Source organism: Barbatula barbatula (genome assembly GCF_947034865.1).
Source record: "Barbatula barbatula genome assembly, chromosome: 16".
Classification (NCBI taxonomy): domain Eukaryota; kingdom Metazoa; phylum Chordata; class Actinopteri; order Cypriniformes; family Nemacheilidae; genus Barbatula; species Barbatula barbatula.
In genome coordinates this window covers 15,411,063-15,438,608 of record NC_136779.1, presented here as the reverse complement: position 1 = coordinate 15,438,608, position 27,546 = coordinate 15,411,063, and the positions used below count along the sequence as shown (strand labels likewise).

General features: G+C 38.1%; 2 protein-coding genes across 7 annotated transcripts in view; one reads left to right on the top strand and one right to left on the bottom strand.

The window, feature by feature from the left end:
* The window catches only part of slc39a11 (solute carrier family 39, member 11), a 122,169-nt gene extending 105,585 nt beyond the window's left edge, over nucleotides 1-16,584 (bottom strand). For 2 of the 6 annotated variants that reach the window (XM_079475943.1, XM_079475946.1), the window contains exons 1-4: nucleotides 16,219-16,464; nucleotides 15,763-15,875; nucleotides 15,488-15,526; nucleotides 2,644-2,802 (exon numbers count right to left, since the gene is read on the bottom strand). In XM_079475943.1, the coding sequence (XP_079332069.1) occupies nucleotides 2,644-2,802; nucleotides 15,488-15,526; nucleotides 15,763-15,870 (306 nt within the window). In that variant the 5' untranslated portion in view covers nucleotides 15,871-15,875; nucleotides 16,219-16,464. Of the gene's footprint in view, nucleotides 1-2,643; nucleotides 2,803-15,487; nucleotides 15,527-15,762; nucleotides 15,881-16,218; nucleotides 16,465-16,487 lie in introns of those variants that run through there. The other 4 variants (XM_079475941.1, XM_079475944.1, XM_079475945.1 and 1 more) reach the window with 4 other exon arrangements.
* Nucleotides 16,585-23,275: 6,691 nt separating this feature from the next.
* On the top strand, nucleotides 23,276-25,450 carry LOC306905556 (somatostatin receptor type 2). The gene has a single exon (XM_079476236.1). The coding sequence runs from the start codon at nucleotides 23,590-23,592 to the stop codon at nucleotides 24,640-24,642; it is 1,053 nt and encodes a 350-aa protein (XP_079332362.1). The 5' UTR covers nucleotides 23,276-23,589; the 3' UTR covers nucleotides 24,643-25,450.
* Nucleotides 25,451-27,546: the final 2,096 nt, after the last annotated feature.

The window sequence follows — 27,546 nt, the reverse complement described above, 5'->3', positions numbered from 1 at the left end:
TATTTTCTTTTAATTTTCCATAACTTTACAGGCTAAGTGAGCATCAATAGGTAAACTCTTAAAAATAAAGGTGCTTCACGAGGCCATAGAAGAACCTTTTTTGTCTAAAATGTTCTTAGAAGAGTTCTTCAGATGTTGAAGTTTCTTCAGGCTCACAAAAGGTTCTTTGTGGCGAAAAAAAGGTTCTTCAGATTATAAAAAGGTAAGAAAGTGATGCTTCTTTATCCGTTTTTGATAGTAAATATTGGCATTACTATCTGAATCCCCTTACATGCCCAAGTCACACAACCCTACACTCACACTACAGTTCCACAAAGAACCATTCAGTCCAACAGAATTTTTAAGTTTTATGTGACTTGGGCAAGCAAGAGGATTCAAATAGAAATGCCAACATTTACTACCAAAAAAGTATTGTTTAACCTGCTTTATATAATTATGAAATATTCCATTTAAGAAGTTAGTATATAAAGTGTTTAACTGAAGGTTAAGGCTGCCACTGTTAGTTATTCACACATGTAAATGAAACAGATAGCACGCCTGGTTCTTATGCTTATGTCTCACACAACAGCAGGGACTAATGGGCTCACAGACACAGCAGAATATGTGACAGTGTGACACCGTTTTGAGTCAGGGTATTCGCTGCGGCTGATGACACCTGCACATAAATGAAATCTGTGTATAAAACACAACTGGATCAGTATCCCTGCTTAGACAGCAGGCAGGCAGTGAATAGCAAAACCTGAAATGTTAGGATCTCAAATCCATTTAGCTGTTCGTAGTGTAAACAGCTTTATTATTCAAGCCATGCATACAAGTACCTGCACGACGAACTGCATAGAATTATAGCTGTGCCTAAATTGACAAAATTTCAATCTTTCCTTGTACAGTAAACTGTAACACTCACTGTGTAGAGAATAATGAGTCACAGTGAACAGTTTAGCACACATCAATGATGTATGTGCAAATCGTCTTGCTGTATTATTGTACACTCTCGTGCACCTTCAGAGATACTTCATGGCAAAAATGAAAAGATTGTTTTTTGTGGAAAGGGAGAATGGAAAACAAATATCTTGCAGTTGTGCTGATGCTTACATCATTATTATAGCAACCAATATTCATAAACAATATTCAAACAATCAACTAAACAGTTTGAACATAAGTATCTCATTTCATCGCAAATTCAGTTTGAAGAGTCAGAACAAAACATTGTCAGATTATGCACAGTATTAACTATTAGAGGTCTAGAATCTGGTTGTATGTAAGAGAGAAGTCAGCCGGTTGTTGGGGTTGGTGTGAGAGGTCTCAGCAAAGTGAACACGGCTTTTTGTTGTGACTAACATTCTCTTCTCATATTCATATGTATTCCATGACCTTTCCCTTTCTGCCTTCACTCGGGTGACATCTTTCATTTAAGCTAACCTATCAAAACCTATTATAGTGTGCATGTCTTGACTTGGAACCTGAGGCCAAATTACCAAAACGCAAATTTCTAATCCATTCCAATCGATAAAAAGTTCAAAGAAATATGAAAATGCTTTCATAATTTGTGTGTTTCGCCTTCATATTTAAATAGCGTCATTTTTTGGGGACTCAAAATGGAAATGCTTCAAAAAGCACATTTATTCCAGTGGGTTATTAAATGTCCCCTGAAGCAGAAAAAAGGACACAACACATAATATTTTAAGCTTATTTAGTATTCTGACACATTTGCTACACTGATTTGGTTTGAATAGTATCGTATCACATATCGTCTCGCTTAAGACATGTATTAAACCACTTTATTTTGAATGACCAATTTACTTTTTGGAGTTTCAACATTTCAGATCCAATAAAACTGGAATACCAGCATTTTAATGAAAAATTAATTGCTTGTGTTCAAAGGAAGAATTCATTTATTATGCCATTAACATCTGGGATGCTATGAGGGCGAGTAAATTATAAAACAATAGTCATATTTGGGTGAACTATTCCTTAAAAATGAATATAATCATATTTCGTATTCCCTATATTTTTGATTTCGTACGTTTAAGCACACCTGACATGGTAATAAAGTTATGTTAGCTGTAAGGGGACCCACCTGATGGTAAAAGTATGTGTTACACCTGTCACACCAACACTAAAGTCCATCCTGACCAATGTGAATTTTTTCCAAAGGCAGAACTCAAACGAAAATGACGGCATATGGTCTGAAGCACCTTCAGGTGGGCTTCACGATGACACCATGGCATTCATGTAGTAAGCATAGTAACATTGTGTATACCAACTATTTATTTAAAATGAGCGAATCTCAAAATGTTCCACTGCTAATATTCCATTTTAAAATAGTGACACGATGAACATGAGAAGTGCTCTGAATTTCAAATTGCCGGTTAAAGATAACGCCACTATTTAGCTACTTTCTGTGGTTACCCAATTAATATCCAAATGTATGAGCAGCGTTCATTACCGTCTGAGAAATAACAGCAAGCTTTCATATGTAAATCGTGTTTGATAAAAATATGAATTTTAGTTTGGCTGAAAGAGCGAGAATAGATTTAGAAAATGCTGCACTGCTAAGCCCATGTTCTCATTGCTGTAAACTGTTCTTGTTACCATATATTGGCATTGATTATATTGAAGAGGCACTCTGAAAATACAACTCACCAGAACAGACATCATTAGGTCTGCAAAGTAAACAAACATAGCGCCAAGAGCGAAACCAACAGCAACAGGGAAGAATGCAAAGTCCCCATATCTTCCAGATTCCTCTGCCATCTCAATCGCAGGAGCCAGAAGGGACCAATAGGAAGCCGCCAGCATTACCTGAAGAAAATAACAAGAGACAATTGTCAACTGCATTTAGAAAAGATTTTGTCAATGTTATGAATTTTTATACAGCTTTGATAAATTACTGAAGTGTGATTTCAGTTCAATAATCATTATTTTGATCTATGTTGGAACTGTGTTGGACAGAAAAAGACTCATACTATTTGCCACTACATTCCAATATTTTTATAAAACATAGAATGTAACTTAAATTACAGCTCGCTACATTACACGACACAAGCATGCTTTTCTACAAGAGAGCTGAATTTTAAGGTTCCTTATATCCCTGGTTTAATTTTGTGCTCGAACAATAGTCTGTTAAAAATGCATTACTCGTGCCAGCCTTAATCTCTCGTATCATTATAAATCCTGGAGCCTTTTCTTTCACCCCTTTTCACTCTTGCATCATTTACACAGAGAAAAAGGAAATTGTTCTGTTAGAAATCTGTTAGAACATGTCAGATTTCACCCCATGAAAGATACTCAGATCATGTGCTGTTATACACTCCATGTATCATGTTTATATAACCTATATTTCTTGAGAAAGCGCTCCACCAGGTGACATTATGATGAAAGCTTCAGGAATGTTGCAATGCATTGTTATCAATGCTACACAACGAGACACAATGTAAATTGCATTACAATTTTTATTCCAGTGAGATTTTTTTGACACCTGTTCATCATTGTGGTGCATATGCCAAAGTGAATAACACAAAACTAAGACAAATAAATCCCTGCATACCTTACAGTCCTATTGTTTTCTGTTATACTGGCTTATCTGCGCAAGTGTTTTCATATTTCTTGTTCTCTTTTAAATTAGGAGTCAAGTGGTGCATCTCTTCCTCTAATTACATGATTTTGAGTGTGAGCATCATTGTGGTTCGTGTATAAAATGTTAAGACCAATATGGCGGTAATTATAACGCGGCTAGCAGTAAAAAAGATATTTATACAAAATATTGTTTAGAGAACAAACAACAATATATGAAAAAACATTATCTGAAAATACAGCGATATTACAAGGTCATCATAACACGGTCTTGTTTGTACACACTGTTATTCAGTTGAGGAGTGCAATTGTCACAGTTTAAGAGTTTTATTTCTCATTCTGCTAAAAACTAAATGAAGGCTTATTGCTAAAAATTTTCCCAAAGCTTAACAAAATATGAAAAAAAAAATGTTGCTGACATTGCAAGACACTAGACAAAACTCTGATAAAAGACTTGTTCAGCTGCCATGTAGGCATCCTGGTTATGATTTCATGAACCCAAGAATCACACATCTTCTCTGCGTCTGCTTTGTAACATTGTAAAACAGTCTAACTATTTATTTGTTCACATTGCATTTATTTAAGTCTTTTAATTCACACGCAGTGGCACGAAGTTAACTTCCGGTCTATGTTTGGAAATAATATAAAAGTGTATTTTATATTGAATTCATTTATATTAATATTAATTATAGGGATGAGGAGAGAGAGCATGACACGCGCCCTTTATTAATGTAGCAAACATGTGTGGAGCATTTTTATGTGTCAGAGAAAGACACAGCACAGAACTTGCCGAGCCAGAGTAAATTTCTTAATGAAGGCGTTGTTACCGGTTGGTAACTTGTGTACTTCATACTAGAGCAGGCAATCTGACAGTCTGGCTGCTCGCAACATCCTTTGACATCATACAGTGGCCGCATGCACACAGTGCACTGTACTAAACAACTTGTCAAAGTATGTTCTGTTCATCCAGTCAGCGTTTGTGGGCGGATTTAGATGTTTTTTCTTTAAAACAGTTTTTATTGGCTACACTGCAAAATAATTTAGTGTATTCATATTTTTAGCTTATAGTGTTGAATGACACATTGTAATGAAGTGCTTTGTTGTAGGGGTACAAAGTAAAGAACATTATTGCAGCAGTAAGTTATAGACCTAATATAAGCTATTCAAGAAGGGTGAGGGCTCAATTTTTTGTTTTAATTTAGCTTACTTGTTTTATTTTAGGTCAATTTTATATTAGGTTATATTTTATTATATTGAAAAGCAAGACAAAATATGAAAAGCACATTTTGACCATTCAGTTGATGCAATAGTGAAAAAATTGGCTAAATAAATAGAAGAAATAGGAAAAGCCATGTTTGATGTTGGGTCTTCCGCCAAGTGTTTAATTTTTATTAGGCTTCAGACAATAATTTTTTATTTCGGTTCATCCCTAAATAATAATATTAATATTTTGTTGTATATTAATTAATACACTTTAAACTACTCAACATTTATTGATTCTTTGATGATGTCTACAGGAAGTTAAGTGTGTTTATGCTGTAGCTTCTGAAACGGTCTGTACAATTTGGCGAAATGTATTATTATTAAAAAAAATCAATAATAATGAAGCCACACCCGTAAAACAATTACTAGTGTGAAAGCAGGTGGTACTGAAATGTATTAATGAGATTGTACTGATTAACACAAAAAGCCACCGCGTAATATAGTAATGAACTGCCATGTTGAATATCCACATGATGAAATTAACCTAAATAAACTGTAAGTTTTAAGTGTACACTGTGACAACAACATCTTGGTGTCGCTGCATTAAAATATTTTCTACTATCAACATTTTTCAGCAGTGAATCTTGGTTGCACATACAAGAGTTTTTATATCATAACTCAAGTAATCACCCACTCATTCTACATAGAGCAAAGTAAACAAATATATCATCCTGAACAAAGTAAACAAATATATTATCCTAAACAAATTCATTACCAGGGCCCAAGGTTTTACAATCAGATATCGATATGTTTCAAGTCCTATAATATGCGGTCAGCAGTTAGCTTCTAAACACAAACACGCCCCATAGTATAACCCCACAACGTATTGACAGGTTCTGTATGAGAACGTAAACAGAAATCGTAAAACAAACACATAGAGATCTCAAGTACTTACAGAAATAAAAGCACTTACAGCGTCATGTCCTTATCGAAAAATCACAAACTGCCGATTTGGCAGCTATTATAATTTTTGAACAAAAACTAAATGTCCTGATGCCCCATTTGACATCTGTTCTCTTTCAGAGAAAAGCTGTTATTAAAATCAATGGTATAAAATTCAGGGTTTTTTATAATGACAATCTATTCTCATCCGTGCAATAATGAACTAGGCTTGGCTGTGAATATCAGGTAAATTATGCTGTGAAGTTTTGACACCCGTAAGAGGCATGTTATTTATTTTCTTTCAGGAAGTGGGCATTTTCTTGCCACCTCTTCTCTTTAGAGGAAGTGGTTTGACTATATGCATGAAAAAGCACATTAAGTTTCTTACTGGAGTGCCCAGACACAGACAATAACTCATGCTAAGTTAATAGCTAATTACTGACACTGTGATTGCGCAGGGAGCTCGGAGCCCACTGATAACACAAGATATAACTAGAAAAATCATAGACAGCATGTTGAGCAGCACAAGTCAACAGAAGCACGTAAGTGAATTGATTAGGGGTGTGACGAGACACTTATCTCACGAGACGAGACAGAAGACTGGGTTCACGAGAACGAGACAAGATTTTACATAGTGTTCCCATAGAAAAATAGTGGGAAAGTAACAAAGTGTGATGGAAAATCACGTTGTCTATGAATGGCCGAGCCAGTCACTGTAGCTCACAGCACACTCTGATCAGTTATTAGCGTGCCGCACCACAACAAAATGGGCACTCACACAAATACACCCAAATATATTTTGAGGTTGCACAGGTTAAATATAGGGAGCATATGCGACTAAAATGGTCGCAATTTGAATGGAGCGATTGAAATTGTGTGTATGATCCGACCAGTCTCGCGAGATTTCGTGCCGTGAGATCTCGTCACACCCCTACTATTAATGCTTGTTTTTTTAGTTTAGCGCAGTGTCGTTGCTAGGAAACGTTGCTTTGTTTACTACAGCCATGTCACACGTAGAAGTCGCATTTGTTCTCGTCTATTCTGGTGCTGGTTTCGCTTGTTTATTGTTTGATATTGTAAGGCCTGTCCTGCTAATTTTAAATGGGTTATTCAACGAGTATATAAGTGTGATCAACCACTGCGGCAGCGGTCGCGGCAGCTTCATTGCGTGTAGTCCTCATCGTAAGACCGAAGAGTATAAAGTCCATAGACTCTACCAACTCGGTCAAGGACACCGACAAGACAATTAAGTATTGCACTTAAGTATTACCTTATTGCATTTCTAATTATTTTGTCTAAGTTTTTTTTTGTCTTGTATATTCCTTACTCTACTTTTGTTCGTACAGCTGTATCTGTCTTTTATAAATGTGTTCAAACTAAAGACTCTGCAGCTATTTGAAGGGTGCAATACGATTCTGTAAGTACTCAAGATAAACATGAGATATACAGAAACTGTGCAAGTTAGGGGAACTTTAAAGGTTCTTTATGGAACCAAAATCTTCTTCTATGGCATTGAAGAATCTTTTGAAGCACCTTTTTTTAAGAGTGTGTACAAAATAATCAATGAAAGTGAACGGTGCATGTTAACAGAATGCTTCTAAATATCTTCTTTTGTTTTATTGTGGAAGAACGAAAGTCATACAGGTTTGAAATGAATTGAGTGAGTAAATGTTCAGGTGAACACTTTAACACCAGTTTCGCCTTGAAACAAAAACAATGCATCTCTGTCAATGCATATAAATTTCAGGGAAGTATTTTTATCCGAAGGTTGTACTGCTAACTACTTTCAGCTATATAAAACAATTAAGCTTCGGCTGTAAGAATATTTTAATCTTCCTACAAAATCCCTTTTTCCATTTTGCTAACTCCATTAATATGACTAGCTTGAGATACTTTCTACTTCCTTTGCATTATCTTTCTAGAGCTTAGAGCTGTCAGGTTAAATTTTTGGTACATATTTAAATAATAAAATACTTTATGAATCATATATGCAGAAAATAACTGAACATTTTAAAATACCATAAATGTGTGAGCGCTCACATTTGGCTGTATCTTCCTGGGGAGAAAATGAGCCTATTTTTCCAAACACCGAAGAGCAATTTCAGGTCTTGGAAAATTACTATGTAAAATGGGTTTTTATTCTGCTATTCCACTGTAAAAATGCACCCTTTTCCCTCAGTGTCCAACTGAAGCAAATCAATCAGATTTGAGCATGTGTATTAAAATACAGAGGAAATCAATGAACGTCACATAAAGTGATCTAGTCTACCAAACTCTCTATGAGAGGTCAAGCAGACTTTTCTTTCTACAGCTGAAAAAAAATCACTGCATTCAGCAAGTCATTACTTTTGTTTATGTGTGGATGCCATGTGGGCAGTTCTGCATTGATTCTTTTGAAATTGCAAAACTTTGCCTACAAGTGTGTTGGTTCACTGTACGACTGCGATCACAGCCCTCAGCACACTGTCATTATAATTTTGTTTTATCATTCTTTTTTCTAAACGTTTAACAAGGTAGAAACACTTTACAGCATGCAAGTGGAGGTCAAATGTAGATTTATAGTTTTTTCTCTTTGTCAATATTTGTCTCTGTATTTGCATCTGGAGAGTTTATACTTTCAGTTGAATGATTCATCATGTTTCAATAAAATGCCACTTGCATTACTGGTATGCTTCTTAACCCACAAAACATTTCACAAAACAAGAAGAAGCACACAATGCTTTAGTATGAGCAATTTCATTCGAAATCAATCAGCTACACATGAATAAAGCTTAAAGGAATTGTTCACATTCAACAAACATTTTCATGATAATTTACTCACCCCTGTTGTCATCCAATATGTACTTTATATGTATTCAGTTTTTTTAGTCGAAAAGACATTAAGGTTTTTGATGAAAACATTCCAGGATTATTCTCCATATAGTGGACTTCGATGTACTCCAAATGGTTGAAGATCCAAATTACATTTTTAATGCAGCTTCAAAGGGCTTTAAACAATACCAGACGATGAATAAGGGTTTTATCTAGCGAAACAATCAGTCATTTTCTAAAATAAATTTTATGTATATGTTTTATAAACACAAAACTCGTCGTGCTCTGTTCTGCGAATCGCAATCACAACTTCACGTAATCAAAATTACATTGAAAAGGTCACGCTTGACGTAGGCAGTACAGAGTCAGTGTTTACAAAGGTGGAGAAGGAGGGCCATACAAAAGTTGTTGAATGTTCAATGACACAAATTAAATTGTCTTTTCTGTCAGTTTTTTGTTCACAAAATTGTAATTTCGTGTGCGTATCCTGGATTCCACCTACGTGACCTTTTCAACGTAATTACGTAATATGTGAAGTTGTGATTCGCTTCGCAGAGCAAGGCGAGAAATTTGTGTTTATAAAGCTTTATAAAATTTTTTTTTAGAAAATGGCTGATCGATTGGCTTGATAAGACACTTATTCATCTAGCATTGTTTAAAGCCCTTTAAAGCTGCACTGAAAATGTAATTTTGACCTTCAAGCGTTTGGAGTCCATTGAAGTCCACTATATGGAGAATAATCCTGGAATGTTTAATTAAAAACTTTAATTTCTTTTTGACTAAAGAAATAAAATACTCCTGTTGTCATCAAAGATGTTTATGTAAGTAAATTATCATGAAAATGTACTTTGAAAGTGAACAATTCCTTTAAATAAACACAAATAAGCAGGAATACAAATGTTAAAGGACAACTGAAATCCAGATTTTGAGAGCAGCAACAGCATTAGCATGTGTGCGTTCATACACAGTAACTGTTTTTTTCTGAGTTACCAAACAGAAAAAAGAAATAACCTTAAAACCTTCGCTGATCTCTTTTTATGTACAAAGCTTTTACAGGATGTCAATTGCAAGAACATAACTACATTCGCACAAACATGTAATCATATGCCTATGCTTCAGTTATGGCCAGTAATTGCCCACATACATTTCCACATCTGTGTAAACAGATGAAGTGGATCATACAAACCCGATAATGTTCACCAAGCTCAGGAGAAGCATGGCAACACTGACTTGTTTGCATATAGTTTAATGGCTTGATTCAGTTTTCAGGCATCTAATAAGAACTATAATGACATGCTATTTATTATAATTTCAGCGCAGCTAGCTGCATCAACGCAATTGCAAAAAACTATTTTGTTTTCAAACACGTGCCATTTCATTATCATAGTGATAAAGAAGATTTCACAGAAGCCTGGCATTCACTCCTGACTCAAGCCTTTGACTGAGTCATGATTTGTGAGTAAATGGCCTCCTGATCACACAATGGAGTAAATCAAAGAGCCATCACATGCAATGTTACCACATACATTGGGTATTTGGTATGTATTGTATTTTACTTTTATATTTGTTGTTCAGATATTAAGATAATCAGCTGAACTTAAAATTATCCTCAAACTTACATTTCCACACTACATACATTATTTGGGTGAACTGTCCCAAGTAAAAGTTCTTATGGAACCAATCAGCCAAAAATGGCTTTTGCCATTGTGAAGCACCTTTATTTTTAATTGCCAATGCTAATTCCTGGGTCTTACTGTCTCTGAGGATCTGTCCTGGGGCAGTAACATCACCTCAGCTGTAGGGAAGGCCCAGAAGCAGCTCTTTAACCTGAGGAAGCTTATGATAATTTTTTTCAACTGTGCAATCAAAAGGGTGATTAATTATGGGCTTCTATTGTAGTTCTCCATCTGCACTATAGCTGAACAGCAGGTGATCCAGAGGTTGGTGAGAACTGCTGGTAAAATCCTCAGGACCGCCCTCCCAGAGATTTCTACTGTGTACACCTCCAGCTGCCTGCGTAGGCCACACAATATCATAAGAGACCGGTCCCACCCAGCACACAGCTTGTCCCACCTGCTAGAACCACCAGAATGGCCAACAGCCTCTTTCCCCAGGCAGTCAGACTGCTGAATAACCACAGTTCCACTCTCCCTCTATCCACTTCATTCATCCATCCATCCCTCCATCATGTGCTATTCTCAAACAACTGCAATAACAGTGAACTGGACTTGACATTGCTGTAGCACATACATCTACCTTATACACTGTATTCCTTGCATGCCACAAGTTGTTTGTCCTGCTTACAAACTGTGCTATTGCTGGAAATATTGTGCCTTATTATGATAGTTTACATTCTTACGCATCTGCACTTTATGAAATTGAACTGTCTATTGATTCTCTAATGTAATCTTGTTGTATCTTGTTGTATTTACAATAAATTAAACTATTGTTATTATTAATGCTAATGTTTGAGCCATTAGAGGTTGTTAGTAGGATAAAATTAAACATGTCAGCTTTTAGTATTTACAAAAAATACACAGACGGAAAACAATAATTACAACCTCCAAATTCAACATTTTTGCTTATTGAAGTGTTATTAATTATTTCTGATATTTAGGAGTGTTTCAGACAGTGATCTGATATAGGCCTAGCAGTATATTTTAGATAACAGTTCATGCTGTTCTACACAGGCAGTGAATTGTTGTTGTAATAGGTTCTTTGTTGAACTCATTGACCCACTATTGATTTCTAATCAAGTTCAGTGAGGGGGATAGAGTGCTCTATACCGTCCTAAATTCTAAAATCTTTTAAAATTAAATCCATTCAACTTCACCCAGAGGTCTGTTTATTACACTGAATGTTTCACACAGGGGGCTCATTTCAAGTTACTTCTAGATGTGGCATTTTTAATATTGAAGTGACTTCTAACATCATATGAACCACACAGAATCTATTTTTGAGAAGCAAAAAACTGAAAGTCTACCAGAAACATTTAACTGCTGAACGCTCAGAAAACGCACATTAAACAAAGAAAATGTCAATTCCATTCAAACATCAACGCATTTTCAATCTCGACTCGTCACATATTGACACTTGGTCAGTGCCCTTGGTGTCACTTTTTAACGTGCAGTGTACATCTTTGGCATCGATTTTTCGACAAAATTTTACCGTCATTATGAATTGTATTTTACATATAATTTGCAATGATGATGTGTCAGGGTTTCATTTAAGTTTTAACGGCCAGGATGATTGTGTTTATATGACGCTGTTCAGGCAGTTTGAGAAGTAATGAAACCGTTTATTTATCGTAATATAAAACAAGATACAAGCAGTCACAATGTCGATCAAAAATACAGATAGGGTACCAACACGAAATTATAAATCTAGGAACCGGAGAATAACAGACGTTCAAAAGTTGCCACCAGAAGAAGAATTATGTCGACTTCCATCCCATTGGCTCTCCCGTGTCTCGTGACCGATCGCTTCATTTCGTTGGCTTTGAATGTGAAAGGGTATTGGCTCCTGTGATCGACTGCATCTAGCTAATGTTTCAGTTTATCTTTTGAATGGAAGCCGACTGCGTGCATTCACGGACACGGCATTTTCACATAAAGTTATCGTACTGCTTCGGTGCAAAAGGGTCTGCGACACGAGTTATTTGTAAAACTTTTACATTGCTTTTGGTCAGTTTGTACAATAAATACCTGTGACTGTACTTTGACTCGCTTGTTGTTTTATTTGTTTAAGAAGTGGTTAGGTAAGGGTTTGGGGTTAGGTGCTACAAAATATTATAACCATAAATAATTATGAAATGCTAAGAATTTCACGCATCTTGATCAGGAGCATTTAGCAAACAGCATTGCAGTTCCCCCTCATCGAAAGACGATGCCAAAGGGGTACCTGTGAGAATGGGTTGCACACATCACTCAATTTACTTTTGTTCTTGCATTGCTTTTATCCTCCTTTCAAAATGAGTAATAAAGACGTGTAAACATACTGCAACTTGCAAACCTTTCTAACTAGTCCAAACAGACCATTTATCAAAACCAAGCTGCAAAAACATCAATCTGTGACCCAATCTGACAATTTGTGTTTGTGTGTGAGTGCGAGTGCGCGTCAAAACACGTAAAAAATTACTGTCCACATTTAAACATCAACAACACCTACTAACTGTTCAGCAGCTTGGACCAGCCAGTGCTGGTGAGGTAATAAAGAGGATGTAAAGCCGAATACAAGGGGGAATTTTTTTTATTTACATACTTTATATTTATAATATTATTTTATAGTATAATTTCATGATTTCATTTTTGTTTGTAGATCTTTGCAGTTTGCATGGTACATTTGAATGCAGATCTTAAATCAGTCTCAATATAATGTAGGCTTTTTAGAAAGGTTGTTGTTGAAGGATGGCCAAAACATTAAATCAGACAGCAAATTCACATCCAGTCATTTTAAATGGAAAGCGGAAGCTTACAAAGGCTTGAAGATAGAAGCAAAAGGGGACTTTTTAATTAAAGTGTCAAAGAGGAAGGAAAAAGACTACCACAAACAAAATATACCACAATTAAATTAACACTAACCATCACTGGAAAATAAATAAAATGTTTATAAAACACGCATGTCCATGGATGTTCCAGACAACATCATATCCCAGTACCAAACCATTACCACACAATAATAATTTATTAAGCTCTTTAACTTTTTTTTACATAAAAGGCGGTGGCAAGCACACACAAACAACCAAACGCCTGCGATTCGCCTAAGAATTCTAGCGATTCTTCTATTAATCTCCCTAACAAAACAAAGACTGAACCAAATAAACACATTTATTTCTGGTGACCGCTTTAATTGTAAATTTCACCCACCTACAATACAAGTTTTATAATTCACAACATAGCTCAAACTAATGGCCCATCCGAATTTCTTGAACTTCCATCAGCATGTCCAGATGCTGTAACCCTCCAAATATTTGCAACAGAATGAGAAACAATGATTTTCTGAAGAGTATCTGCTGTTGGCAATGTCATACTGGAGATGTGATGTGATGTGCTATCTAGCAGTAACAGTTGCTGGAGGCAAAACTAGACCACATAACTAAAGGACGGTCTGTCAGGGCAACAGGATATTCCAAATAATAAAAATGATGAAGACACTAGGCTGTGTTTGCTATAGCTGTACTTGACTGAAGAATAGGAAGCATGCAATAGCCCTTAACTCATTCTGCTGTCCTTTTCATCCAACAGAATGTGACATACAGTTGTTCAGAGTTATATAAAATAAACTTAAAGGACACAATGGCAGAATGTTTTTAAATACATTTCTGATCACAGACTGTATAATCATGTTTCACTATTTTTGGGCTGTAAAGCCATTTCTACATGTTTTTCATCACGTCAATTTAATATTGATAACTATTTAATTGCAATACCCATAAACCGCAAAATAAACGATGGTTAGTTTCGTTACATATCCAGAATAAAATGTAACAAGGACCAGACACCATGTTGTTATCCTACCCGATTGAAGAAAACACAGACTAATGACTTAGTTTCACTTACCGCGTGCGGTTCATGTCCGATATCTTTTAGCACTGGAACCGCACCATCTATCAGTTTCAAACTATTTCCAAATCCAGTGTTAAATCCACCGTTTATATAACATTCATCACTGAAATGCTGTGAACAAACAGAAATCACCTAAACTTCACTAAAGCAAGAGTAATGAGCTGCAGAGCAGAGCAGCCAATCTAGACACACCGCATACAATTTTGAGGGCAAGCTGGTTGGTTGGCGCGTGGGCATGCACTCTTTCGCCTTGCCGTGCTTTTCCGGGAGAATGGCCAATAAAAGGAATAGGGTCCCTGTAAACAGGGCTGGGGGAGTGTATAAAGTACAGAAATACTACATCATACGTCCAACTCGTTTTTTAACCATGTTAAGCATGAGAAGCCAGCACGTTCAACAGTGTGAAGAAGTCAGAATGCATGACATAGCATGTTATCTCCACTTTAAGTAGAGTCAACACATCATTTTTAATAGAGTTCTATCCATATACGCAGGTCTCCTTGCATGAAATTAACCATGTTGTTTCTACAGTAGCACTGAATGTACAAACTGCTCTACAGAACACGTTTCATAACTACCTTACCTCCTTCGGCAGGGAAGCAAAAACGTGACGACATCTAATTCATGTGTCAACTACCACAGTACTTCCAAAGAGAGGGGGGAGGGGTGTGGTCACTTGGATTTTCTCAGAAACATGATTTTCTGAGATCAAAATTTTACAAATCTTCTACATGGCCATACCAGGTCAATATTAAAGATATCAAGATGAGAATTCACAATTTTCTTTACTTCGTGTCAGATTATTGTATGTAGAAAAGAGCAAATCGCTTATTACATATCAAAATTTGTAATCCGTCAAATATTTAGTACATGAAAGAAGAAAAATTAACTTTTACACCTATAATTTGTCTGGTGCAATTAATTTATACAGCATGCATTTTTAATGCAATGGAAATGACATTTTCATCTTTCAACGCAACACAATATTTTATGCCCCTTCAGGCAAACACAATAGGTGAATTGTTGCTTGTGAATATTAGATTAGAGCTCTGCAAACCTGATAGCGTATTCAGATATTCAGGAAAAGAATAATGGGAAAATGTAATTAACTCTGTCACAGATAAATAACATCTATTCTTTCTAAGCCTTAGTGACAAGTTGCCTGTTGAGTTTCCTTTTATTAGATACAGCTGCATATAAATAAATAACAACAAAACCCATCAGATGGTTCTGCCTGATTTTTTCACACTGAATTTCAAGATCTACAATATTTTGAATTAGGAGAGGGTGAGAGAGAGTTAAAAGATGCAGAGCAGCTCAAATAATTCATAAAAAGTGATGATGTAAGAAATGATGGACATGCAAGGATGAAAGGAAAATGTGAGTTGTCTCACCCCTGCTGCGAATCCCAAGCTGCCATCCAGAATACGCTTCTGTGAGGAACAGGGAATATGAAAAAAAAAAATCAAATAATAAGCTTCAGTAAAAAAGTGAAAATCATAACATTATTTGAACCCTTAATGTCAATCCTTCCAAACCATACAATTATCTTTCTTCGATCGAACACAAAAGGTGAATTTTAAGAATAGCCTGAAATCTTTTTTTCATATAATGAAATATAAAGAAACTCTGTCTATAAAGTTGAAGAGATGATGTATAACTTGCTCACCTGACTGCTGGAGAAGATGAACACCAGAGAAGCTCCAGCTGCAGTGAGACCCCATGTGAAGAGGGTCCCCAGCAGGGCCTGAACCACAGGACTGACCCCTTGAATCATGGTGCCTGCGCTTGTGAAAGAACATGAGGATGCAGGATACATTTATACATCACACAGAAGGGTGACACCCAAATCCTGTTTACCTAGGAGTTTTGCAAACAATGCCCTCAGAGGATAAAACAAGCTTATGTTTAAAAGGTTCTGTTTATTTATATAGCCTAACTAACATTAAAACTTTAAAACCGCAAATGTGCCAATATTGTATTAATAATTTGTCTATAATCGATACCAGAAAACGTCACATGTTACATAGTACCAGATGAATGAAAAGCCTGATGTGTAAAGAGAGTTGGTGCAAGATCAATGCATCATCTGAGTGCATGAATTAAACTATTAGTATAAACTCACAGTTTTTCCAAGGATATTGTTTTACATGACAGCTGTTGATAATTTCTAGTTTAATGACGTAAATGCGATATGTAATGCTACGACAGACTGAAGACTGCTTTAAAGTTTGTCTGATGTTGTATTGCAGCGTGAACTACTGTTGCATTCACATATTTTAATATCTTGCAAACGGAAAATAAGAGTTTCGATAAATGAGAGTTGAATTTGCGCTTTCTTCCATTCATAACCATTAGTTTGACATACACTATTTACTATTTCAAAGTACTTACTGTTTTCTAGCACCAGCTGAACGACTTCACTTCCTGCTTCCCTGTGTAGGCTACACGTGTCTCTGTTACGGGTCCATTCCCGCCTTTCTCGAGCTCCTATTGGCTAGTTGACACATTGCGTCTTTTTAAAGTAAACACGTCAGCCAGGATACGACAGTTTATCTCATGACGTTCGACACAGATTTGACAGTAACTCGTTTACATAGTGATGATCGAAGGGTTTCTCCCTTAGTAGACTGTAGTTTCAGTTGTCTGCACTAGAACCGTTCAAAGTGAATCTCTGACAATCACAGTTCACTGAACCTGACCTGAAACAGTAGCCATATTTACTCACTTCAGTATAATCACTGAAAAACGTTTTACTATAATAAAAAAGTGTATATTTTATTCATTATATGGAGGATAATAGATTACACATTTGCCTTGGTTAAATTCATGCAATGGATTTGGTACATTTTGTGAATTAATTATTTACAATAATTTATATTAAGTTTGTTCATGGGCTAGTTGTCATGTCACTTTAAATTTGAAATGCCAAACAACCATTAAATGTCATTTCTGTTCACCAAGCCTGTATTGATTTGATCCAAAATACAGTAAAAGCCTGTTTTGAATAAATATGGTTATGCATATTATGATCAAATATATTGTGTATTTGGTATAAATTGTATATTTTAAACACGAACCCCCACCCCCACAAAAAAAGTCTTATGGTGGGGACCCCCCATAAGACTTGATTCAATTCGTGTTAGGACTCTGTCCTTCCTGTCTCGAGCTTTCTAGCTTCCTGGGCAGAGTCATGACATTGCCACGTCTTTTCGGGTTTCTGTTGTGTTATGTGTGGAGACACGTGGCTTTATGTTGTTACTTGGCGCCACGTGTCTTTTCATTTAATAAAGGTTTTTACGTTAACCCTTCGTCTGTCTGCATCTGGGTTCTGTCCAAGCCATTTTGTGACAATTCGAGCACTGCTAGTAACTATGTATTTACACCTATTGTGCTCTTTTATGACATATCGCTTATTGCTCCCTGAACTCTTTGCAAGTCGCTTTGCATAAAAGCGTCTGCTAAATGACTAAATGTAAATATTCTCCAATAATCAAATTAACTTTAGCAAGCTGATTTGGTGTGATTTCCACAGATATTACCAAACAAAACCTGTCGAAAAAGAAAACAGATGACAGCCTGCTTGTTTGTTTTGTTGTTATTACCGTTTTTAGAACATTCTTTTCTGTACAGTGATTAAATCCCACCATGTGCAAAACATTCCTGCTCACAGCTGCTCAGCTGTATCTGTTCTTCACGGAGCGCATGATAAGGAAGAAATAAGATCAATACAGTTTAGAAACACACAACAGGTTCAAAAGTGGTTAATTTATCTTGTTAATCCCAGATATCAACATCTATATTCAACTAGGCAAGAGAGAAATTATTCCCAAAAGCCAGGGCCGGCTGGTGGGGTTGTGGGGCCCTAGGCAAAACCATAAATATGGGCCCACTAGTGTAAAAATTGTCGAGTTTGACAAGTGAAAATAAAACACACAAAGATGACAATTTATGTATTTATGTGTAAAAGTGTTTTTAAGTGGAACATAGAACATAAACAAAGCTGCTATAGTGCAACAGCTGTATATAAACAGATTTAAATAAAGACAAGGAGTAAATTCTATAGAAAATAGTAAATTATAATAGTATTTTTTTCATGTACCTTACATTTATGAATACATTGTTCTGATTTATTTTAAATTAGTTTACGCATTAATCAATGTAAAGCAGAACATACCTTGAGAGTCTTTCTCTGCTCTTCTCCTTTGAGCCCCCGAAAAGTGCCATTTTGATGCCATAGTTTGCCTAAGCCTTCCAACGCAACCTCACTAAAATTAGTCCTTCGTTGCTTATCTCTTAAGACGAGGATACATTAACCATAATTCTGAACACCCCAAGCATGCGCAATAAAACGTATTTAACATCACCTAACACACGTCCGCAATCGCGTCATAAAACATTAAACAGGTTGCTACTTTGCTCCTATCTTCTAATGTTTTCTGTCTTTATTCATACTGATGCTTTGTATTTATTGTCATTTAATGTCATTTCACGAGTTCACCTGGGCAGATAACAGTGATGTTGATAGGGATAATAAAGATAGAGCTTGGTTATGAAGGTTATGCGTATTTGGCATACTGTCCGGGAAGCAGGCTCCGAGCTCGCCAGATCTATCAGAACCCGAAACACTACACCTTGGTCAAGGTGGAAGGAGGCTACTGAAGGAGGGACCCAGCTGAAGTAGAGCACCTGATGGAGATTCCTGCTGGGGAGAAAGCTGCTGTGGTGCTTGATCCGTAGAAAGTCGAAGATGGCAGAACGCGAGATGGAAGCACTGGCCTCTGTGGAGGCGATCGCTGCTGCGACGCTGGCTTCAACGCCTTAGTTGGAACCACTGGCCTCTGCGGAGGTGACCGCTGCTGCGACGTTGGCTTCGACGCCTTAGTTGGAAGCACTGGCCTCTGAGGAGGCGATCGCTGCTGCGACGTTGGCTTCGACGCCTTAGTTGGAAGCACTGGCCTCTGCGGAGGCGATCGCTGCTGCGACGCTGGCTTCGATGCCTTAGATGGAAGCACTGGCCTCTGCGGAGGCGATCGCTGCTGCGACGCTGGCTTCGACGCCTTTAGTTGGAAGCACTGGCCTCTGCGGAGGCAAGCGCTGCTGCGACGCTGGCTTCGACGCCTTAGTTGGAAGCACTGGCCTCTGCGAAGGCGATCGCTGCTGCGATGCTGGCTTCGATGCCTTCGATGGCAGCTCTGGCTTCTTTGGGTGCTTCTTGCCGCGGCGTTTGCTTCCATGCTTGAATGGAAGAGCTGTCCCCGGCTCAGGCTGTTGCAATGCTGGCTTCTATGCTTGGGATAGAAGCACTGGCCTCTGCTGAGGAGGTCGCTGCTGCGATGTTGGCTTCTGCTGAAGAGTCTGCTGTGGCAGAGCCCGAGACTTGGGCAATGGCCCCTGCGGGTGGGGTCTGAATCCCTGGTGATTGCTGAGGCGGTTGCAGTGGTAGTGAGATCTCCCGCTAGGGAGATGAAGGCTGAAGTGGTGGAGGTTCGAGCCCATGTGAGTGAAGGATGGATTCTTTAGATGATTCGGGAATGAGGGTTCGATGGGCTTCCCTGATGATTGAGAGATCTGACCTGATGTAGCTCTTGAAAGCTTCCGATGTCCAGCGCCCTAGTGCTTGGATTTGAGACTGCGATTGAGTTGCTGCGCCTATGCGGAAGGAGTGGCCGGAAAAGTGGTCTGCGGGAATGCCGGACAGGAACAATACGGCTTTGAGGTGTTTTTGGAACCAGAAGCGTGTGGCTGGGTGGTAAGATTCATCCACGAAGAGAGGGTCTGATGTGGTTTTGATCTGGGATTTCCTGAAGTGAAGGTAGGCTAGAAGGGTCTGATAAGGCTGAATCGGTGACTGGAGGTTGAAAATGTAGATGAACATTTCTTTGAATGCCTTTGATGAGCATAGATGTTTGGGAGCTGGCTATGGCTGCGGATGGAGAGTCGAATATGAGCTTGTGGAAGAACTGGACTCCACTCATGTAACCTTTAATTGAGCTAGCTTGGAGGTTTTTTGAGGAGTTTAGGAAGGAGATGTAGGAGGTGATGGAGAGGACAGAAAAAGTGGGAAAGGGAATGTTGAACGCATGGTGAAACGACTTGAAGCTTTTCCATGCAGTGAGATGAGATTGGAGGGTCCTAAGGGAGACGGCTTGGATGATGGAGTTTCGAGATGCACCGAGGAGGGTTTTTAGTGGGTGGTTTACCGGAATATCAGCTCCGAATAGGGAGGTGTTGGCAAGGGGTCTGCTTCGGGCACCAGCAGCCTGAATTTCTGTCAAGATCTGCGATCTTATGTTCCCCGAAACTGGAGGCGGTTCCAAGGCTGGTGCGTCGCCGTGGCCAATGAGTAGCTCAATCGAGTCTGCGGAAGAGAGAAAAGAGGGGGAATGGCGGCCGCCTGAGTGGCTAGCGGAGTCATGCTCGCGCTAGCAGCGGCTACCAAGGTGGCTGGGAAATGGCTAAGAACCGGCGCCTGCATCGCTAACTGAGGCAGCCTCGCGCTAGTGTTAGACGGAGGCGCCGTGGGCCAAGAGCCAGGGGCAGGGAATGGGTGGTAAAGCACCGGAGCTCCAGGTGCTGGTGAGCTAATGTTTCGAGGGCGGCCCGCTACTGCTGGTGGGGTGTTGGCAGGAGGCCGAAGCTGGCCAACGGCGAGAGGGACCGGTGGGTCCGTGGTGATACCTGCCGCGACTAGCCGCGGAGGTGGATTGCCCGGGCCAGGAATTGGCGGTGGACCCCTCCGTAGCGCACATCGTTGAGGCGGTATCTGCCAGGGAAGGAGGTGGACGTCTCTTTGGGCCAGGTGATGATGTGCCACCTCTGGATTTAGCCTTCCGAGGTGTAGAACGGTGGAGCTGGCGGCCCCGTGATGAAGCCGGGGAATCGCTTGATGTATCAGATCCTGAGCTGGACTGATGAGCGCTCGGCGGCGCTGAAAGATTGTCGTCGATGACGGGGGTCTTAGACATAGCGTCAATGCTTAATCTTAGGAGATCGAGCAGGTAAGGTGGTTTCCCTATTTATGAGCGAGCTCGCTATGGCTGATTGTGTATGTGCGGTGATTGCTGATTGTAGACCAGCCGACTGATTGTATGCTACGGCTCCTCCGAACTTTGTTAATTAAACATCATTTAGTGTCTAGAGTTTATTCTGTTATTCAATTCCTGTGGGTTTTGTCACTTACGGTTTGGTGCAGTATCAATTAATTTAAGATTTGAGGGTCTTCAGGTGGTCATGGGGCCCCAGGCAATCGCTTGCCTTTTGGAAGGGCCGGCACTGCTAACACCAAATATAAATCACTTGTCTTGATCTTCTTAAAATAGTTTAAAATAGTTTTTGTTTAATTCTGTCATTGGGCCCTTGGTGGTGAATTAGAAACAATACATGAAGATTATTCACAGATTATTCAGATTGTCAGAGAACGTCAACACTGTAGATGTATAGTGGTAAAACACTGCTAAGTGTTCAACTTGTACCATTTATGAAAACGTCTCTATTATGATGAGGAAAAATATTATAGTAAAAATTATTGTAAGGATGAAAGGAAAATATGAGTTGTCTCACCCCTGTTGCGAATCCCAAACTGCCTGAATACGCTTCTGTGAGGAACAGGGATTATGGCAACAAAAAAAGTCAAATAATCAGCTTCACCAAAAGTGAACAACATAACATTATTTGATAATGATAGGAAAAATTATTCACTAGTTTAAATAATCATATGAATCTCCCGGCTAAATACAAATAATTTGTGTACTGTAGTATGAAATGGACTATATGTAAATTGTTGGAAAGTTTTCTTGAAAAAGAGTGATCAATGGGTTCAAAAAGATTTAAGAGATATTTTCCCTTCAACGGAATTATATTCTCATTGAGAATAGAATTTAATTTTCAAAGGTGACCAAATATTAAATATGTTTCCCATTCACTTTATAATGACAAAACCTAAGCCACAAACATCCATGTCTGAGAATTACCAAAACTTGTTTACTTCAACGGAAGCAATACAATCTGACCTTTTGTACAACACAGTCAATGTCACAAACTTGCATATATTTCATAAGTGAGACATAAAATAAAGTTATGTCTTCTACTGATTTATGACTTACCATTTTTAAAAAGTAGTTAAGCTGCACGTCTATACTCTTCTTACAGTTTGTAAAAAGGAGAGGTTAAGAGAAGAAAAACCCTAGCCCATGCAGTGAAACCAAAAACTGGCAGTTCAGATTTATTGGTGAGGACTGGATACCTGTCTGTTAGCTATACCCAAAGTAATTTGGGGCACTTAACAATTCTCATTATACGCTCAAACTACAAAGCCATTTCCAAGTTTACAGAACATGCAAGTGGAATGTGCCAAATTCTAAGAATCACGAACGGTTTCATGGAAATCAGAGTAGGTTGATTTCCAAAACAATTTGTAAATTGCATAAAAAGTTTTCTACCAAAAATGGTGTATGTCAAGGAGGTAAGCAAATATAAATCTCCAGCTAATGATCACCTCCCACAGTTACATGTTTTCTCGCATCTCTTGGGAAGTTCAGTGTGAGAATTGCGGTATTCCAGTTATGCGTGTCTGAGGAGGAACAGGAGTAAGGTGATCACTCATTACTTTGCCCTTTTATCTGCAGCCGCTTCCACCCACTGTGGCCTTGCGTCCTCCCCATAATGATAAATGAATTACTGACCAACAAACAAAGACAGTCAGCACGCAATATAAACACTACAAGGGTGAAAACACAGTGTATTAAAACAAGCAGATGGAGACAGCCTAAATTCATCACTCATCCGTGGGGACGTATCTGGAAAGTGGGTGGCCTAGAAGGGAAGTTGGGGGTTGATCAGCTCAGATTGACCCCCCACTGAACTGCAAGAGGAACCAGAGGGGTGGAGTGTAGCGAGCGAGAGAGTAAAGAAGTGTGAAAGAAATAGGGTGGATGGACCTTCTAAGAAGAATGTTTAGTTATGAAAATAAATGTATTGTAACAGACGGAACCTTGGAAACCTCATAACGCATAATGGGACGAGAAGGCACAGTTTATCACATAAACAGGGCAGATGGGGAAAGGCTGTCAACGAATGCATTTCCGCACACACACACACACACACATGGTCGCACACACTCTCACACTCTGGGCGCTGCTGGGGGGATATATAAGAACTCACCAGGAGGGTCTAACACCCACTAGATTTCTCTGAGGAACTGCTTTGCAGTTTGGGGTTTTCTCTCCCAAAGATCTATCAGCAGGAATCTTACATGCCCTTTGAGTGCCAGAGAGAATTACAGTTTTTGGGCAAAGTATGCTATTCCTCAAAGCTTGGATGGATTTTTTTTGATGCCCAACTTCAAGAACAAAAGAAAAAAAAGTCTAAGGATGTAATCTTGCAGTAAGGACAATTTATTTCCGAAACATCTTGGATTTGGGTTTGTCAATCTTTTCCTTTATTTTCCTGAATCAACATTATTACCAATTGGACAACGAACTGCTTTTGACCAAAAATGGAAACAGCAATGCCTTTAGGAATATTTTATGACAACGTGTCAATTCTGGATCTGGACAGTACTTCAATAAACAACATCTACATTCAGAAGGATTTTGATGCCTTCAGTGTTACCATGGCCATCCTCTACCTGGCAGTATGCATTGTGGGATTGGGTGGGAACTCTCTGGTCATAATCAGTATCCTAAAGCTGGACAAAATGTCATCTGCAACCACCGTCTACATTTTTAACCTGGCTTTGGCTGATGGCCTCTTCATGGTAGGACTTCCCTTCATCGCTATCCAAAACTTCCAGGACCAGTGGATCTTTGGAGACGTGGTCTGTAAACTGGTTATGGTCCTAGATGGCATCAACCAGTTCACTAGCGTGTTCTGCCTAACTGTGATGAGCGTTGACCGATACATGGCTCTAGTAGATCCGCTGCGCTTCGCTCATTGGCGGACACCCCAACGTGCAAAAGTGATTGCTGCTTTGATGTGGTTTATCTCCCTCTTTCCTGTTATACCAATGGCTATTCACTTTTCAGCCCACTATGGTCTGTGCACCATAGACCCCCATGTGGCCTCTGACACTTGGTGGTTGACCTTTCTCATCTACACCTTCATACTCGGCTTTGCTCTGCCATTCACCGTTATGATTTTATTTTACACAGCACTGGTGGTGACTCTAAAAAATGCCAACAGGCAACACGGTGGCACTTCCTCCTCTCTTGAGAGCCACAGATTGGAGAAGCAGGTCACCAAGATGGTGGTGGCAGTTGTTGTGGTATTTGGCATGTGCTGGCTGCCATTCTACGTCTTCAACTTCTGTTCTCTACACCAAACAGACTTGGTACTTAACTTCACCCGCGGTTTTGAGTTTGTGGTACTGCTGTCCTACTCGTGGAGCTGCGCCAATCCCATACTGTATGCATGTCTGTCAGAGACGTTCCGGAGGCATTTCCACGCCTTATTCTGCCCTCACAAAAGCTCTCCCACACATTGCGACAGAGACACAGAGGGTTATGTCCTGCACGACACTAACATACAAGATGTGAACGTGTTAGCTTAAGACGCCCCTGACAACATTAATCTTTTAGTGCTTGTGTAATAATGCACGCAATTGTAAACAGCCAATCCTCGCATCGGTGCTTCCAGAGCCGCCACTTTAACATCTAATTTTAGTAGTATGCTTAAAATTTGTACAGCATGGCTTTTGCTACTAAGCAATAGAAAAAATAAACTGCAGTTGAGACATCGCAAGCTGCACATGATAACTCACTCTGTCAACGGTTTCATGATGGCAGTATCACAAAAGCAAAGTTGACTTAGGAACCAAAAGTTTACTCTGTGTCTCCATGCAATAGAAGGACAATGTAAGAGTGATTATGCAATTTCTGCCCACCAACAAGTGCTTTCGGGTTGATTTTGGATTTTTGGATAATGTCATGGTTGTCATGGCATCCAGTTTGGACTGAATTATGTGTGATGGGATTCTTGTGTGACTGTTGCCACATGATAAATCACTTCAGAATGTGGTTTTAAAACAGCTGATGTTAATAGCCAACATTGCCATGCTTAAAATTGGTGTGTTTACAAGTATTGAAAAATATCTACAGGGTATTATTACATTTTTATTATTTTAATAACATTTTATTGCCATTTCTTTGTTATGTGAATATGTTTGCAAATATTGTGAAAGAGGTCCACATTTTTAATTATAAATGGATCAATGTATCATAATATGTTGCCTTGTAATGGCAGTATGTTTTTGCCGGCATTTTACTTTATTGCATAGGATTTGCAAATAATCAACCAAAAACATTATTATTATTATACCATACAATTATCATTGTTCATGAACATTAAAATGTGCATCTAATGAGAGAATGTATCATTATTTTCTTTTTAAACAAGTGAGCACTAAAACACTTACCTACAATAACCTACCAAAACTTTAAATGGGGTTTTTCAATCTAAAAAAAATTATCTGCCTCCTCTTTGAACTGTTAACAAGAGTTTGAGAAATGAAAATCTTCTATATGAAGTTTGACTCAGGTTGGCATTACAATCTAGACAGGGTTAGAAAAATTGCAGTGGAGAAATATACTGAGTAATTGAACCCCAGCTGGTCTTCTCTCACATCTGGCTACATTTAAAATAAAAACATGTTTTTGCCGCAGTTTTATAAGCATCCAAGGTGCAATAAAGGCCTATAACATGCCTTTCCTTTTTATTATTTATGGTTAAAGGAGACTCTAGAATAAAAAATATAAGCCAAATTCCTACAGAGTGTGTAATTAAATATATTATTATGTACAGTATATCTGCACAGATCCTATTCTCATTATTATTCTTATATTAATATTTGTTTTTAAGATGTCATTTCTTCCCACTGATCTCTAGATATAAGTATATACAGAATATATACAGTCAAAATACTTCACTCATTCGTTAAAATAGGCTATTGTACTGAAGTTTGCATTAGAAAGCAGACATTTTTTAAATGGTGAACAGAACAGAAAATATCTATTGTATTTTAATAGTATGTGTGGCCATTCGAATATTGTGGCTTCAGTGTCTTGAGCATTAGTTATTTTTAAAGACCAACAGTTCGAAGACTATAATTAAAACACTTCAAACGTTCCCATGTAAATGTTGAGAAAAAGAATCCCATACTTTCCATGTTACTGGAAGAAAGCCATCAAGAATTTTTAACATAAAACAGATGCAGTTTGCTCTAATCAAATCTTCTACACAAATCAGTTACAAAATTAGAAGGATAGGAATAGCTCTCAAGCAGAATATGTATCAGAACAATCATATTATATATTATTCATATTATTTCTCAAGGGTTTCTGGGATTGCATCCTTCACTCTGACTAAAGGGCAGCACCATTTCAGGAAAAAATGATTTCACTAGGAAACTATTTATTCATCATTAGTGCAGTAAACAGGAGACTATGCGGTAGGCGGCTTATTGCATTACATACAGTATAATGACATTATACCCCATTGGCTTTTCTAGATGTATTGTGTCCATTACAGTCCAGTGTCTCTTAAATTTCAACAAAATGTAACCTCTGGAATGACACAAAGTCCTACAATAGCAACGTGAAAGACAGTATGACAAGACAGAGGAAAACATTATAAAAATCGCATCACTTAGAATTTTGTTTTTGGACTTTCCTCAGTACATGTGGAAATAGTACTGTTGCATTGCTTGAAAGTGCATATGAACTTGTTTTCTTTGCAGTATTCGAGGTCTGAAAACAATACAGAGCATATTTTGTTTCTTCTGTTATTTTTCATTGTCTACAAATAAATGAAAATTGAACATATTATTAGTAGTTCACAGTACTAATATTATTAGTAGTTCACAGAATGAAAAAATATATAATCTTGCCTAAACACATGCCTAGTAAATAAAATAAAAACAGCCTCTGAAATGTTTTTTTTCGTGGCTGTATATTTTGTATTTGCCAACTTCCTGTTACATTGAAACGGAAAAGAAAAATCTTTAACAAATAGATTATGATTCACATGTTAAGAATGGATGTTTTGATTCAAAGTCTTGGTTGTGTGTGAATGTTTTTGGACGGTGCCATTTAAATCTGTTATTTTGATTGATAAGCATATTTTTGTTGCCAGAACTCTTTATATTTACATTAGAGGCTACAACAACACCATTTAGTATTTTTTCTTTTCATGGGGGATTCGTTTTTGAACTTTAGCTATCACTTTTAAATCAATTATGACCTGGACTGTCTGGGAGGTTTAATTCATGATTTCACAACTTTAAAGCAACCTTTGGCTTTGAGCCTTAAAAAACATCCTTTTTATCTTCTAACTTTGCTATTTGACTTTTTAAATGACAAGAGGTCGTGTAAGTGATGACAGAAATTTCATTTTGAAGCTGAACTACTCCTTTAAAGTTGCTCATTTGCACATGCCTTCTTTATGCTGGTAAGCTTTA